General features: G+C 44.7%; 3 protein-coding genes across 3 annotated transcripts; all 3 read left to right on the top strand.

Annotated features, from left to right (window-relative positions):
• Positions 1 to 1,602: 1,602 nt before the first annotated feature.
• Positions 1,603 to 5,589, top strand: LOC116464617 (protocadherin gamma-A5-like). Its single transcript, XM_032754233.2, has one exon. The coding sequence runs from the start codon at positions 2,126 to 2,128 to the stop codon at positions 4,565 to 4,567; it is 2,442 nt and encodes an 813-aa protein (XP_032610124.1). The 5' UTR covers positions 1,603 to 2,125; the 3' UTR covers positions 4,568 to 5,589.
• Positions 5,590 to 7,980: 2,391 nt separating this feature from the next.
• Positions 7,981 to 10,599, top strand: LOC116464618 (protocadherin gamma-B3). The gene has a single exon (XM_032147881.2). It carries the CDS (start codon positions 8,155 to 8,157, stop codon positions 10,597 to 10,599), a length of 2,445 nt encoding a protein of 814 aa, XP_032003772.1. The 5' UTR covers positions 7,981 to 8,154.
• A 974-nt stretch (positions 10,600 to 11,573) lies between these two features.
• Positions 11,574 to 13,458, top strand: LOC116464616 (protocadherin gamma-A6-like; the record flags this gene model as incomplete). The annotated part of the gene is made up of 2 exons (XM_032147880.1): positions 11,574 to 11,578; positions 11,787 to 13,458. Coding segments are annotated over exons 1-2 (1,677 nt in total), but the record flags the coding sequence as incomplete, so codon positions are not given.
• Between the last annotated feature and the right edge of the window lie 8 nt (positions 13,459 to 13,466).

Genomic DNA, 13,466 nt, shown 5'->3' with positions numbered 1-13,466 from the left:
AGTTTTACCTGGTGGTGGCCTTGGCCTTGATCTCAGTGCTCTTCCTCTTCGCGGTGATTCTAGCAATCTCCCTGCGCCTGCGACGCTCTTCCAGGTCAGACACTTGGGGCTGCTTTCAGCCTGGTCTCAGCTCCAAGCCTGGACCTGGAGTTCTCCCCAATTACAGTGAGGGAACATTGCCTTATTCCTACAACCTGTGTGTTGCCTCACAATCAGCTAAGACAGAGTTTAATTTTCTGAACGTAACCCCGGAATTGGTTCCCGCGCAAGATCTCCTCTGTGACAATGCCTCTTGGGAACAAAATACAAATCATGGAGCCGCTGGGGTCCCTTTTGCCTCGGATACTATTTTGAAGGTGAGCTTTAACTAATTTGTTTTCACTTCTGGTTTTATTGTTTCACCTAATTTGGGTGGGAAGTTCCATTGCATATTTCTTTGTCTGTGAGTTAGATTTGGCCAATGTTGTGCCTTAATTATCTTAATCTTATCTAACTGAATTTTAAGTGTTTTCTCTCTGAAGTGTGAGATTTATTTACCCATGATTGCAAACCTTTATCACATGAGATACTGCACTGTATTTCTTTTTCTTCCTCATCTTTACATTACTTCTCTCTGCAGATTTGTTACTATTGAGACTTTAGGCTATTACTTTCACCTCAGGCTCTTTGTTATTCAAATTTTAGTTTTACTTCCTCTTAGAATCATAGTACTTCAGAGTAAAGAGAGTCTTCATTTTAGTAGTCTTTGGAAATTGGGAACCAAAGAAGAAAGACTTTTGCATAATGGCATGGCTTGTTAATCACAGGGCATGGGTAGGACATTGTCCCATTGACTTGAAGACCAACACTCAGTAAGCTAAATGTCTTGGAATCACAGATGTATTTTTAAAGGACAGGCAATGTTTGAGGTCTGAGGTATCTGCTAGAAAGAGTGCATTTAACAAATGTGAGAAATCATTCTCTAACATGCATTTTAACAAATTGCTCTTGAGAAAAATTACACATTGAGAAAAATCTTACAACCTATGTTCACATCATTTTCTACAAAATATTACTTAAAACTTTGCTTCTGAATTTCCTAATTATATAGAACTTTTATTTTCTTAGTTTTCTATGGAAGTGTTATTAAATAAAATGACTTTCTGAAATGTCCATTTTTTTCAATCTAGAGGTTTTTCTATTTCTGTTGTCATATACAGATGATAGCACTAAATATCTGACTCAACACAGAAAGGCCACTCAGTACTGCTCGACAAGTATCTGGTCATAGTTTCCTGCATGGATGATGAAATAAAACCCCATCCTCCACAGTTACTATACTGGTTGTCACTGGAACTACAAATATTTGAACATGGTAATAGAAAAACATAAAAATGCATAGTTAACCCAACTCAAACACTGTCTGAGATAGTGGAGAGACTTTCTCAAAGTCCTCACAAGTAACAAAGATCTTTATTTCTTCTGCATATGACAGCTAATATAACTTACATAAATCAGTAGGCCTGTTTGGAGAGGTGCATGGAGAACTGGGTTTGTTTCCTTGGTATTCTTATGTGCAAATAAGCACGTTTTCCTAAATGTATCCTAATAAAGAGATGAAATCTTGAATCCTACAAAGGTAAGAATTCGAATGTCCTAATTTAATGGACTAAATATAGATAAGAGGTAAATAAAGGACATAGGCTCCCCCAATGGCGCATTAAATAAAATTTTTGTAAGGTATTGGAATCTAATAATCATATTGATCTCAGGGATTGTGGAAGTCTTGCTATTCAGAATTAAAGCTGAATTAACGGTCATAAACAATGCTACACAGTTAAACATTAAGGATATGGCAACATTATTAGAAATAAAATTATAAACTTAGGAGAAATAAAAATGGAATTTGGTGCAGTCACTGGTTAGGACTCTGAGCGTCGCTGTTGACCAAAGTGAGAAAGAAGCTGCCGCAGAGGCGACCCGACTCTGCTCCCTCCATACTAAACACACAGACCAGACAAGCTCCTACGAAAATACAACCCTCCACGCCCGTTTTCGTCAGGGAATATGTACCCATCGGCTTTAGATAAATAAGGAAACAGCAGGCTGAACCAGAACTAAGAGAAAATTTGGCAGAAAGAAGGCAATGGCGAGTCCACCGAGGCGCTGGGGCTGCGGAGACCTGCTGCTGCCCTTCATGCTCCTGGGGACGCTGTGCGAGCAAGGATCAGGGCAGATCCGCTACTCGATGCCGGAGGAGCTGGACAAAGGCTCCTACGTCGGCAACATAGCCAAGGACCTCGGGCTGGAGCCCCAGGAGCTGGCGGAGCGCAGAGTCCGCATCGTCTCCAGAGGTAGGACGCAGCTTTTCGCCCTGAACCCGCGAAGCGGCAGCTTGGTCACCGCGGGCAGGATAGACCGGGAGGAGCTCTGCGCTCAGAGCCCGCTGTGTGTGGTGAACTTTAATATCTTGGTTGAGAGCCAAATGAAAATTTATGGAGTAGAAGTAGAAATAATCGATATTAATGATAACTTCCCGCGTTTCCGGGATGACAAGTTAGAAGTAAAAGTTAATGAAAATGCGGCTGCAGGGACACGGTTAGTGCTTCCCTTCGCGCGGGATGCGGATGTGGGTGTGAACTCCCTCCGGAGTTACCAGCTCAGCTCCAATCTGCACTTCTCTCTGGATGTGGTAAGCGGAACTGATGGACAAAAGTATCCGGAGCTGGTGTTGGAACAGCCCCTAGACCGCGAGAAAGAGACTGTTCACGACCTGCTCCTCACAGCTTTAGATGGCGGAGACCCAGTGCTCTCCGGTACCACGCACATCCGTGTTATGGTCCTCGACGCAAACGACAATGCGCCCCTGTTCACTTCATCCGAGTACAGCGTGAGTGTTCCAGAGAACATACCTGTGGGCACTCGGCTGCTCACGCTAACCGCCACGGATCCAGATGAGGGAATAAACGGGAAATTGACCTACTCTTTTCGCAATGAAGAAGACAAAATTTCGGAGACTTTCCAACTTGATTCCAACCTGGGGGAAATCTCAACTCTACAATCACTGGACTATGAAGAATCCAGATTCTACCTCATGGAAGTGGTAGCTCAGGATGGAGGCGCTCTTCTTGCCAGCGCTAAGGTGGTGGTCACAGTACAGGACGTGAATGACAATGCCCCTGAAGTGATCCTCACCTCTCTGACCAGTTCGCTCTCTGAAGACTCTCTTCCCGGAACTGTAATCGCGCTGTTTAGCGTACATGATGATGATTCTGGAGAAAATGGTGAGATTGCATGCTCTATTCCTAGGAACTTGCCTTTTAAATTGGAGAAGTCAGTTGATAATTACTATCACCTATTAACAACTACAGACCTGGACAGAGAAGAGACTTCAGATTATAATATCACTTTAACCGTCATTGACCATGGAACCCCGCCCCTCTCTACAGAAAACCACATCCCCTTGAAAGTAGCAGACGTCAATGACAACCCACCCAATTTCCCTCAAGCCTCCTACTCCACCTCCCTCCCAGAAAACAACCCCAGAGGTGTCTCTATCTTCTCTGTGACAGCCCATGACCCTGACAGTGGCGACAACGCTCGAGTCACCTATTCCCTGGCTGAAGACACATTTCAGGGGGCGCCCTTGTTCTCCTATGTCTCCATTAACTCTGACACTGGTGTCCTGTATGCGCTGAGATCCTTCGACTATGAGCAGTTGAGAGACCTACAGTTGTGGGTGACAGCCAGCGACAGTGGGAACCCTCCACTTAGCAGCAACGTGTCGCTGAGCCTGTTTGTGCTGGACCAGAACGACAATACGCCCGAGATCCTGTACCCCGCCCTCCCCACAGACGGTTCCACTGGCGTGGAGCTGACGCCCCGCTCTGCAGAGCCTGGCTACCTGGTGACCAAAGTGGTAGCCGTGGACAAAGATTCAGGCCAGAACGCCTGGCTGTCCTACCGCCTGCTTAAGGCCAGCGAGCCGGGACTCTTTGCGGTTGGGCTGCACACGGGCGAGGTGCGCACAGCGCGGGCTCTGCTGGACAGAGACGCGCTCAAGCAGAGCCTCGTGGTGGCCGTCGAAGACCATGGCCAGCCCCCTCTGTCAGCCACTGTCACGGTCACCGTGGCCGTGGCCGACAGGATCCCTGACATCCTGGCTGACCTAGGCAGTATCAAGACCCCCACTGACCCTGAGGATTTGGACCTCACACTCTATCTTGTGGTGGCAGTGGCTGCAGTCTCCTGCGTCTTCCTGGCCTTTGTCATCGTGCTGCTTGTGCTCAAACTGAGGCGCTGGCACAAGTCACGCCTGCTTCAGGCTGAAGGCAGCAGGTTGGCGGGTGTGCCCGCCTCGCACTTTGTGGGCGTGGATGGGGTTCGGGCTTTCCTGCAGACCTATTCCCACGAGGTCTCCCTCACCGCGGACTCCAGGAAGAGTCATCTGATCTTCCCTCAGCCCAACTATGCAGACACGCTCCTTAGTGAAGAGAGCTGTGAGAAAAGCGAGCCTCTTCTGATATCTGATAAGGTAGTTGCAAACAAAGAAGAAGGGCGAGTTCAGGTTAGTTTTCTCTTTCGGTAAGGATGACCAGAACATTTTCATTTGTTTCCTTTTTCATGTTTCTGTCATATTCAAAATCAGCTAGTTATGTAAATAGTGGAACATTATTTGCTCTATTGGAGATTTTTTTTTTTTTTGGAATTCATGCTTTCTCCATTTGTTTTCGAATTCTGTTTTGGGAAGTCTAGCTGATATCTGTAGACTTAAGTGAAACAAATACCTTAAAGGAAAGTGGTTAAATATAATCATTTTACCCAAATATTTTGTTATATTGGAACTGCAGTTCTATTAATAGTAAAGATGTTTTATTAATTCAAATTGTTAGATATATTGTTCTCTTTTGAGTGTCTGCCTAGACATCATTAGTGAATGTGTTTTGGAAAGGATAATGTGTAGGATTGATATTTTAGTCTACCTGAAATCTGTTTAAGGAAATAATTTACAGTTTTTACATAAATCAATGGAAAGGTACAGAGAACTTCTGGGTCATAAATATCAGAAAAGAGGCCGGGGGCAGTGGCTCACCCCTGTAATCTTAGCATTTTGGGAGGCCGAGGCGGGCGGATCACGAGGTCAGGAGATCGATCGAGACCATCCTGGCCAACACGGTGAAACCCCGTCTCTACTAAATATACAAAAAATTAGCCGGGCGTGGTGGCAGGCGCCTGTAGTCCCAGCTACTCGGCAGGCTGAGGCAGCAGAACGGCCTGAACCCGGGAGGCGGAGCTTGCAGTGAGCCGAGATCGCGCCACTGCACTCCAGCCTGGGAGACAGAGCGAGACTCCGTCTCAAAATAAATAAATAAATATCAGAAAAGTAGATTAAATTTGTATTGATGATAACATGTAGCATCCTAAACTCTGGAAAGTTTGTGTTAAGCCATGTAGTTATTGGATATGTGGGCTTGTTGAGAGAAGAAATCAGTGTAAAGGAACCTTAAAGTTGGGCTTCATTCTGTGATGTAAAGCCTCCAAAGAGTTGCATATTGCTGCATTCAATAAATGTAAATATGTCACACACCTGGCATCTTCTGTTATAGATAAACCCTTTACTTATTAGAATCAATACCTACTGAAATGTTAGCTTTTATTTAAGTGTAGGTGCAATTCTTCTTTATTACTTGAGTCTAAGGTTGTATTTGAAAAAAAGAATTCAACTTAAGGATGGTTCAAACTTTTAAATTTCGTATCTAAGGTATGTGCTCATCTTAAATTAATAGATTTGTCTTGAGGAAATACTGGTCTATGTGCCTCAAATTCCAGGAGGATGTGTTATGTAATGAAAGAACTACTAGATTTTCCTTCTGCATCTGATTTGCTGAAGATGATTTTCAGATGCTTCTTTTTAAATATTCTTAATCCTTCAAAGTTTGTACTTTTAACACCTTGAGCATCAGCTTCAAATAATGACTAAATAAGGAGAAAAGGTAATAAAATATTACAAATGGGATAGTAAGCTACATTACTCAACCACATGAAAGGTTAATTGACACATTAAAGAACCTAAGACCACTTGATTTTTATTTTTTAAACATTGTTAAAAAGCATTCAAATACATCTATATCTATATACATATACACACACGTATATATACACACATACACACACACAAACACGCATACATACACACATGGACATTCTGACCAAAATGTAAAATGTACAAACTCAGCGAATAGTGAATGCATCCAAAGAGTAACGAGAGAATCTATACAATAGGTGTCGACATCATTCACTCCTATGTGAAAACTTGCTGTTCCATTATTTTTTTTAAATAAAATGTTATATGCTTCTCAGGGTAGGGTGTTTGGGAAAAAAGTAAAGGTTATAAATTTGGGTACATTTCCTCTGAGTTAAATTTTTTGTGCAATGGAAAAATATCTTTAAACCCTCTATAAACTACTAACAGACTTTAAAAAATGCTTGATCCATACATTCTGAATGTATGTACTATATATACCATATACTTTTAAATATCTGAATCTTTAGTTTTATATGTGTTCTGAAGAATAATTTTTCATACTAATTGAAGTGTTCATACAATGAACACTTGGCATTGTGTTGGAAGGCACTTGCTTTGGAATGTTTTGGAGTAAAGTCTTGAGTCAGTTATATTTTTGATGTTTGTATAAAGGTGACAGTGAGTGGCTGTCTAGAATTCTGGATACCGTGAGTAGTTTAAGATGCTATAATGCTTTTCCACTATAAGGTGAATTCAGTGTGGAACTCATTGCTTATTGCTGCACACTTGCCTAGTTTTAGAGTAACAATACATTATGTAGGCTAAAGATAATTTCTTTAGGAAGATTTTCTGGTTTGAAAATGGAATTGAAACCGTAAGACACCTGTCAGAAGCATGGAAAATGGCATGTTATTGACCAGGGAAAAGTGTAAAAAACAAAAAGTTGGGATGATCAGATGGTAAACTGGGGACCAAGGAAAAGTAGACAGGAAGATTACTTATATAATCAAATAATATAATTATAAGGACTTACAATTCACTCCCCAATCCTAATAATGCATCATTGTTAGGCTACTTGAGAAGAAACAGTACATTTCAGGACAATTGTGATGTAGTATGAAAAAACATCCTTTGTAAAAGTCTTTCATTTGGGCCAGGGTGGTTCATGACTATAATCCTAGTACTTTGGGATGCTGAAGTGGGAGGATTGCTTAAAGCCAGGTGTTCAAGCCCAGCCTGGGTAACATAGTGAGACCCCACCTCTATAGAAAAAAAGTTTTCAATCATACTTATTTAATTAAAGATAGACACTTGGAAACAAAGGAAAAGAGACCCTCTTGCTTCTTACTATACTTCTATTTTGTAAGGTCAATCATTTCCTCATTACCTGTAACTTCTTTTGGGGGGAGATAATAAAGATAAAAAAGAAGTGAAACATAGAATAAAACTAAAAGCTATGAGATTATAACTTTTAGAAGTTAGAAGAAAAGGAAATAGAATGCAATAAGAATACACGTGAAGCTGATATTTCAAGCCTCTTTATACTACGTCTTCTGCCATCACCAAAAATAGCTTTCAGGTGTATGATTTTCTATGTATTATTTTATTTGGCCTTCATTTCTACTAGAGTAAGCAGAAAAGATATTATTATGACCATTTTATGAAAATGGAAACTAAAAACATGACGGCATTGGGCAAGATTATCTTTGCCCTTTGACAAGTAAAAGGTACTAGATTTGGATGGATAAAGCTCAAAGTAAAAGAAATAACAGACTAAAGATATAGTAAATATATTTAATGTTTTTTAAAAGTCCTTTTAAAATGGGAAGAAAGTATCACTATCAGTACACTGCCGATTTTTCTCCTAACTGGCTCCTTATTTGGAGCTGATTTAGTCACACTACTGCAGTTCTGCAGCAGAGGCGCCGGGTGCCGCTCTTGGCTAGTGCTGTGCAAAATATTGGCTCCTCCCGCCGCAGCCAACTCGGAAGAAAAGTGCACTCTCTATCCGGCTTCCTGCAGCGGAGACACCCATTAGAGAACCCAAGCACCAAGACAAAGCAAATACTTGGTCCTGCTCAGAGAACTCTTGGGATTATTTAAAGATCTCCTCTCCTCGGATTTAGAAAGGCAAAGGCGCAGAGAGCGGGATGGGAAATAGCTCCGGATGGAGGGGCCCAGCAGGGCAGAGGCGAATGCTATTTCTCTTCCTGCTCTCTTTGTTAGGCCAGGCGCTTTCCGAACCGATCCGCTACGCTATTCCCGAGGAGCTGGACAGGGGCTCTCTGGTAGGGAACGTCGCCAAGGACCTGGGGTTTGGCGTGGGGGATTTACCTACTCGGAACCTGCGGGTTATTGCAGAGAAGAAATTCTTTACCGTGAGCCCCGAAAATGGGAACTTACTTGTGAGCGACCGTATAGACCGAGAGGAGATTTGTGGCAAGAAGTCGACGTGTGTTCTGGAATTTGAAATGGTTGCTGAAAAGCCTTTAAACTTTTTTCATGTAACTGTGCTGATCCAGGATATTAACGACAACCCACCCACCTTTAGCCAAAATATCACTGAGCTGGAAATCAGCGAACTGGCGCTCACTGGAGCCACATTTGCCCTGGAATCTGCGCAAGATCCTGATGTAGGTGTCAATTCGCTGCAGCAGTACTACCTCAGCCCTGATCCGCACTTCTCTTTGATTCAGAAGGAGAACCTGGATGGCAGTAGGTACCCAGAGCTAGTACTGAAAGCACCCCTGGACAGGGAAGAGCAGCCACATCACCACCTGGTCCTCACAGCTGTGGATGGGGGCGAGCCCTCCAGAAGCTGTACCACCCAGATCAGGGTAATTGTCGCAGATGCAAATGATAACCCCCCAGTATTTACTCAGGACATGTACAGGGTCAATGTTGCAGAGAACCTGCCCGCTGGCTCCTCGGTATTAAAAGTGATGGCCATTGACATGGATGAGGGCATCAATGCCGAAATCATCTATGCCTTTATCAATATTGGTAAGGAAGTGAGACAACTGTTCAAGCTGGACAGTAAAACGGGGGAACTCACCACTATTGGAGAACTGGACTTTGAAGAGAGAGATAGCTACACAATTGGGGTGGAAGCAAAGGATGGCGGACATCACACTGCCTATTGTAAAGTACAGATAGATATTTCAGATGAAAATGACAATGCCCCGGAGATAACCCTGGCTTCTGAATCCCAACATATACAAGAAGATGCTGAGCTGGGGACTGCTATTGCCCTGATCAAAACGCATGATCTAGATTCTGGATTTAATGGAGAAATCCGATGCCAACTAAAAGGAAAGTTCCCCTTTAAAATCGTTCAAGATACCAAAAACACATACAGGTTGGTGACAGATGGAGCCCTGGACCGGGAGCAGATCCCAGAATACAATGTGACGATCACAGCTACAGACAAAGGCAATCCACCGCTCTCCTCCAGCAAGACCATCACTCTGCATATCCTTGACGTCAACGACAACGTTCCCGTTTTCCACCAGGCCTCCTACACCGTGCACGTAGCTGAGAACAATCCGCCTGGAGCCTCCATTGCGCATGTCAGCGCCTCGGATCCCGACTTGGGACCTAATGGCCTTGTCTCCTACTACATCGTGGCCAGTGACCTGGAGCCGCGGGAGCTGTCGTCCTACGTGTCCGTGAACGCGCGGAGCGGGGTGGTGTTCGCGCAGCGAGCCCTCGACCACGAGCAGCTGCGCGCCTTCGAGCTCACTCTGCAGGCCCGCGACCAGGGCTCGCCTACGCTTAGCGCCAATGTGAGCCTGCGCGTGTTGGTGGACGACCGCAACGACAATGCACCGCGGGTGCTGTACCCACCTCTGGGGCCCGACGGCTCCGCGCTCTTCGATATGGTGCCACGCGCTGCAGAGCCTGGCTACCTGGTGACCAAGGTTGTGGCGGTGGACGCAGACTCAGGATACAACGCCTGGCTGTCCTACCACATTCTGCAGGCCAGCGAGCCCGGGCTCTTCAGCCTGGGGCTGCGCACGGGTGAGGTGCGCACGGCGCGTACCTTGGGCGACAGGGAGGCCGTCCGCCAGCGCCTGCTGGTCACTGTGCGTGATGGAGGACAACCGCCTCTTTCAGCCACCGTCACGCTGCACCTAATCTTCGCAGATAGCTTGCAAGAGATACAACCTGACCTTAGCGACCGCCCCACTCCCTCTGACCCTCAGGCGGAGCTACAGTTTCACCTAGTAGTGGCGTTGGCCTTGATCTCAGTGCTCTTCCTCTTCGCGGTGATTCTGGCAATCTCCCTGCGCCTGCGACGCTCCTCCAGACCCGCCACTGAGGGCTACTTTCAGCCTGGTCTCTGCTCCAAGACTGTACCTGGAGTTCTCCCCACCTACAGCGAAAGGACTTTGCCTTATTCCTACAATCTGTGTGCTGCCTCACATTCCTCAAACACCGAGTTTAAATTTCTCAATATAAAGGCTGAAAATGCCGCACCACAAGATCTTCTATGTGATGAAGCGTCTTGGTTTGAAAGTAATGACAATCCAGAAATGCCTTCTAATTCAGACAATTTGCAAAAGGTGAGTTTCTTCAAACCTTTCCTTCCATAAATATAATTGGGTTTCAATTCATTCTTTTAGAGATAAAAAGAATACAGATTAAATATTCCCTGATTACATTATTTTATTGATTTTCTGGTGTAGAGTAGGGTGTCTAGGAAATTGTAGAATTTCCTGTAGAATATCCGTGTTGCAGTTGTTCTTTCATAGAAAGCCTCCTTTTGATAGTCTTGAAACTTTTGTTAATCCTAATACACTATAATCTGAAACATTTTTAATACAGTATTATCTCACACTGTCATTTTCAGACATATCTATCCAGAATTAGACACAAATCTGCACAATTAAGTGGTTTACTTAGTTTTAATGCAGTCAATCCTAAAATATATGAAACATAATGTATATCTTAACACATTTTTAATGTAACCTATATATAATATTTTTACTTCCCTTTGCATGTTTTTAAAAGTATACACGGATGTTGCCTATGTCAGGGCAGTTTTTCATTTCTATGCTAATCAAAAGAAATAATGTCATCTAAAATGGCAACTCTTGTAATGGGCACTGTAATGAATTGGTTCAAAATGTGTTTGTGTAGCATATGCCTGTAGTCCCAGCTACTTGGGAGGCTAAGGTGGAAGGATCCCTTGATCCCAGGAGGTTGCGGCTGCAATGAGCTATAATTGTGCCCCTGCACTCTAGCCTGGGAGACAGAGCGAGACTTTGTCTCAAAAAAAAGTGTTTGTGGTTGTTGGTACCCTTACTGAAAATGGGACTAGCGTAAATGATGGTGAAATGTGATGATAATTCAAAATTTACAGAAGATTGTAATATTTCTGTTCCCCAAGGTCCTAAGATAGTTTCATAAAAATGAATGGTAAACTTCAGAGAACATTTAAAATTATTCAAAATAATCTCTTGCACTCTTCTAAATGCTTCATTATCTTGGGGAGGGAAATATTACGGGTGTCATCTCTGCAGATTTAGCAGACATAAAATCCTCTGTGTGATAGTTTCACAAAACGATGCAGTATTAAGTTAGGACTCTAAGCGTCGCTGTTCACTAACCTGGGCAAGAAAATCAACGGAAACTCAAGTTACATCCTCCAACCACAAAGCAAATCAGACGCGAAAGCAGGAAAGCTGTGCAGAAATTCTGACCTGAAACACTTCGCATCCGGTCTCTGCTTGTTGAAGGACCTTCACCGCTATTTCTGAGAAGAGCAAAAGTGATGCAGACCTGTTTTCCCTCTTCTTAATCCCAGAGAAGTCCCTAATAAGCCAGTAATGGCGCATCCGCAGCGCAGCGAGCAGGTCGTGCTCCTCACGCTCCTGGGGACGCTGTGGGGGGCCGCGGCAGCGCAGATCCGCTACTCTATTCCCGAGGAGCTGGAGAAAGGCTCCATCGTAGGCAACATCGTCAAGGACCTGGGACTGGAACCCCGGGAGCTGGCGGAGCGCGGAGTCCGCATCGTCTCCAGAGGTAGGATGCAGCTTTTCTCTCTGAACCCGCGAAGCGGCAGCTTGGTCACCGCGGGTAGGATAGACCGCGAGGAGCTCTGTGCTCAGAGCCCGCGGTGTCTGGTGAGTTTTAACATCCTTGTCGAGGATAAACTGAATCTTTATCCCGTGGAAGTGGAAATAGTGGACATTAATGACAATACACCCCGATTCTTAAAGGAAGAATTGGAAGTGAAAATTCTCGAAAACGCAGCTCCATCCTCTCGTTTTCCACTAATGGAGGTCTATGACCCTGATGTGGGAATGAACTCCCTTCAGGGTTTTAAGCTCAGTGGTAATAGTCACTTCTCAGTGGACGTGCAAAGCGAAGCCCATGGGCCCAAGTACCCGGAGCTGGTGCTGGAGGGCACACTGGACCGGGAAAGAGAAGCCGTTTACCACCTGGTCCTTACTGCCATGGATGGCGGCGACCCTGTCCGCTCAGGCGTCGCCCAAATTCTGGTAACAGTTCTAGATGCGAATGACAACGCTCCAGTGTTTACTCAGCCTGTCTACCGTGTAAGTGTTCCTGAAAACCTGCCAGTAGGCACACCAGTGTTGGCAGTAAATGCCACTGACCAGGATGAAGGAGTCCACGGGGAAGTAACTTATTCCTTTGTGAAGATTACAGAAAAGATCTCACAAATTTTCTGTTTGAATGTTTTGACTGGAGAAATTTCAACTTCTGCAAATCTAGACTATGAGGACTCGAGTTTTTATGAGCTGGGTGTTGAAGCCCGGGATCGGCCAGGTCTTCGTGACAGAGCAAAAGTCTTCATAACTATCTTGGATGTCAATGATAATGTACCAGAAGTGGTTGTTACATCTGGAAGCAGAACAATTGCTGAAAGTGCACCTCCAGGAACAGTAATCGCTCTTTTTCAAGTGTTCGATAGAGACTCTGGCCTGAATGGCCTGGTAACCTGTTCCATCCCGAGAAGTCTCCCATTTGAATTGGAAAAATCAGTTGGCAATTATTATCGATTAGTGACAAATGCAGCTCTAGACCGGGAAGAGGTATCCTCGTACAACATCACTGTGACAGCCACGGACAAAGGAACACCACCTCTGTCTACAGAAACAATCATCTCTCTAAATGTGGCAGACACCAACGACAACCCGCCCACCTTCCCCCATTCATCCTACTCAGTCTATGTCCTTGAAAACAACCCCAGGGGTGCCTCCATCTTCTCTGTGAATGCACTGGACCCTGACGTGGACCAGAACGCCCAAGTCTCCTACTCGCTGGCAGAAGACACCCTCCAGGGGGCGCCCCTGTCCTCCTACATGTCCATCAACTCCGACACTGGGATTCTGTACGCCCTGCGCTCCTTCGACTATGAGCAGTTGAGAGACCTACAGCTGTGGGTGACAGCCAGCGACAGCGGGGACCCGCCTCTTAGCAGCAACGTGTCACT

This window comes from Hylobates moloch, unplaced genomic scaffold, assembly GCF_009828535.3.
Source record: "Hylobates moloch isolate HMO894 unplaced genomic scaffold, HMol_V3 SCAFFOLD_1134, whole genome shotgun sequence".
NCBI lineage: Eukaryota > Metazoa > Chordata > Mammalia > Primates > Hylobatidae > Hylobates > Hylobates moloch.
Note: the sequence above shows the minus strand (reverse complement) of the source record. Positions and strands in the feature narration are given on the sequence as shown.

Excerpts from the sequence above, each read along its gene's own strand:
- LOC116464617 (XM_032754233.2), top strand. The coding sequence starts at position 2,126 with ATGGCGAGTCCACCGAGGCGCTGGGGCTGCGGAGACCTGCTGCTGCCC.
- LOC116464618 (XM_032147881.2), top strand. The coding sequence starts at position 8,155 with ATGGGAAATAGCTCCGGATGGAGGGGCCCAGCAGGGCAGAGGCGAATG.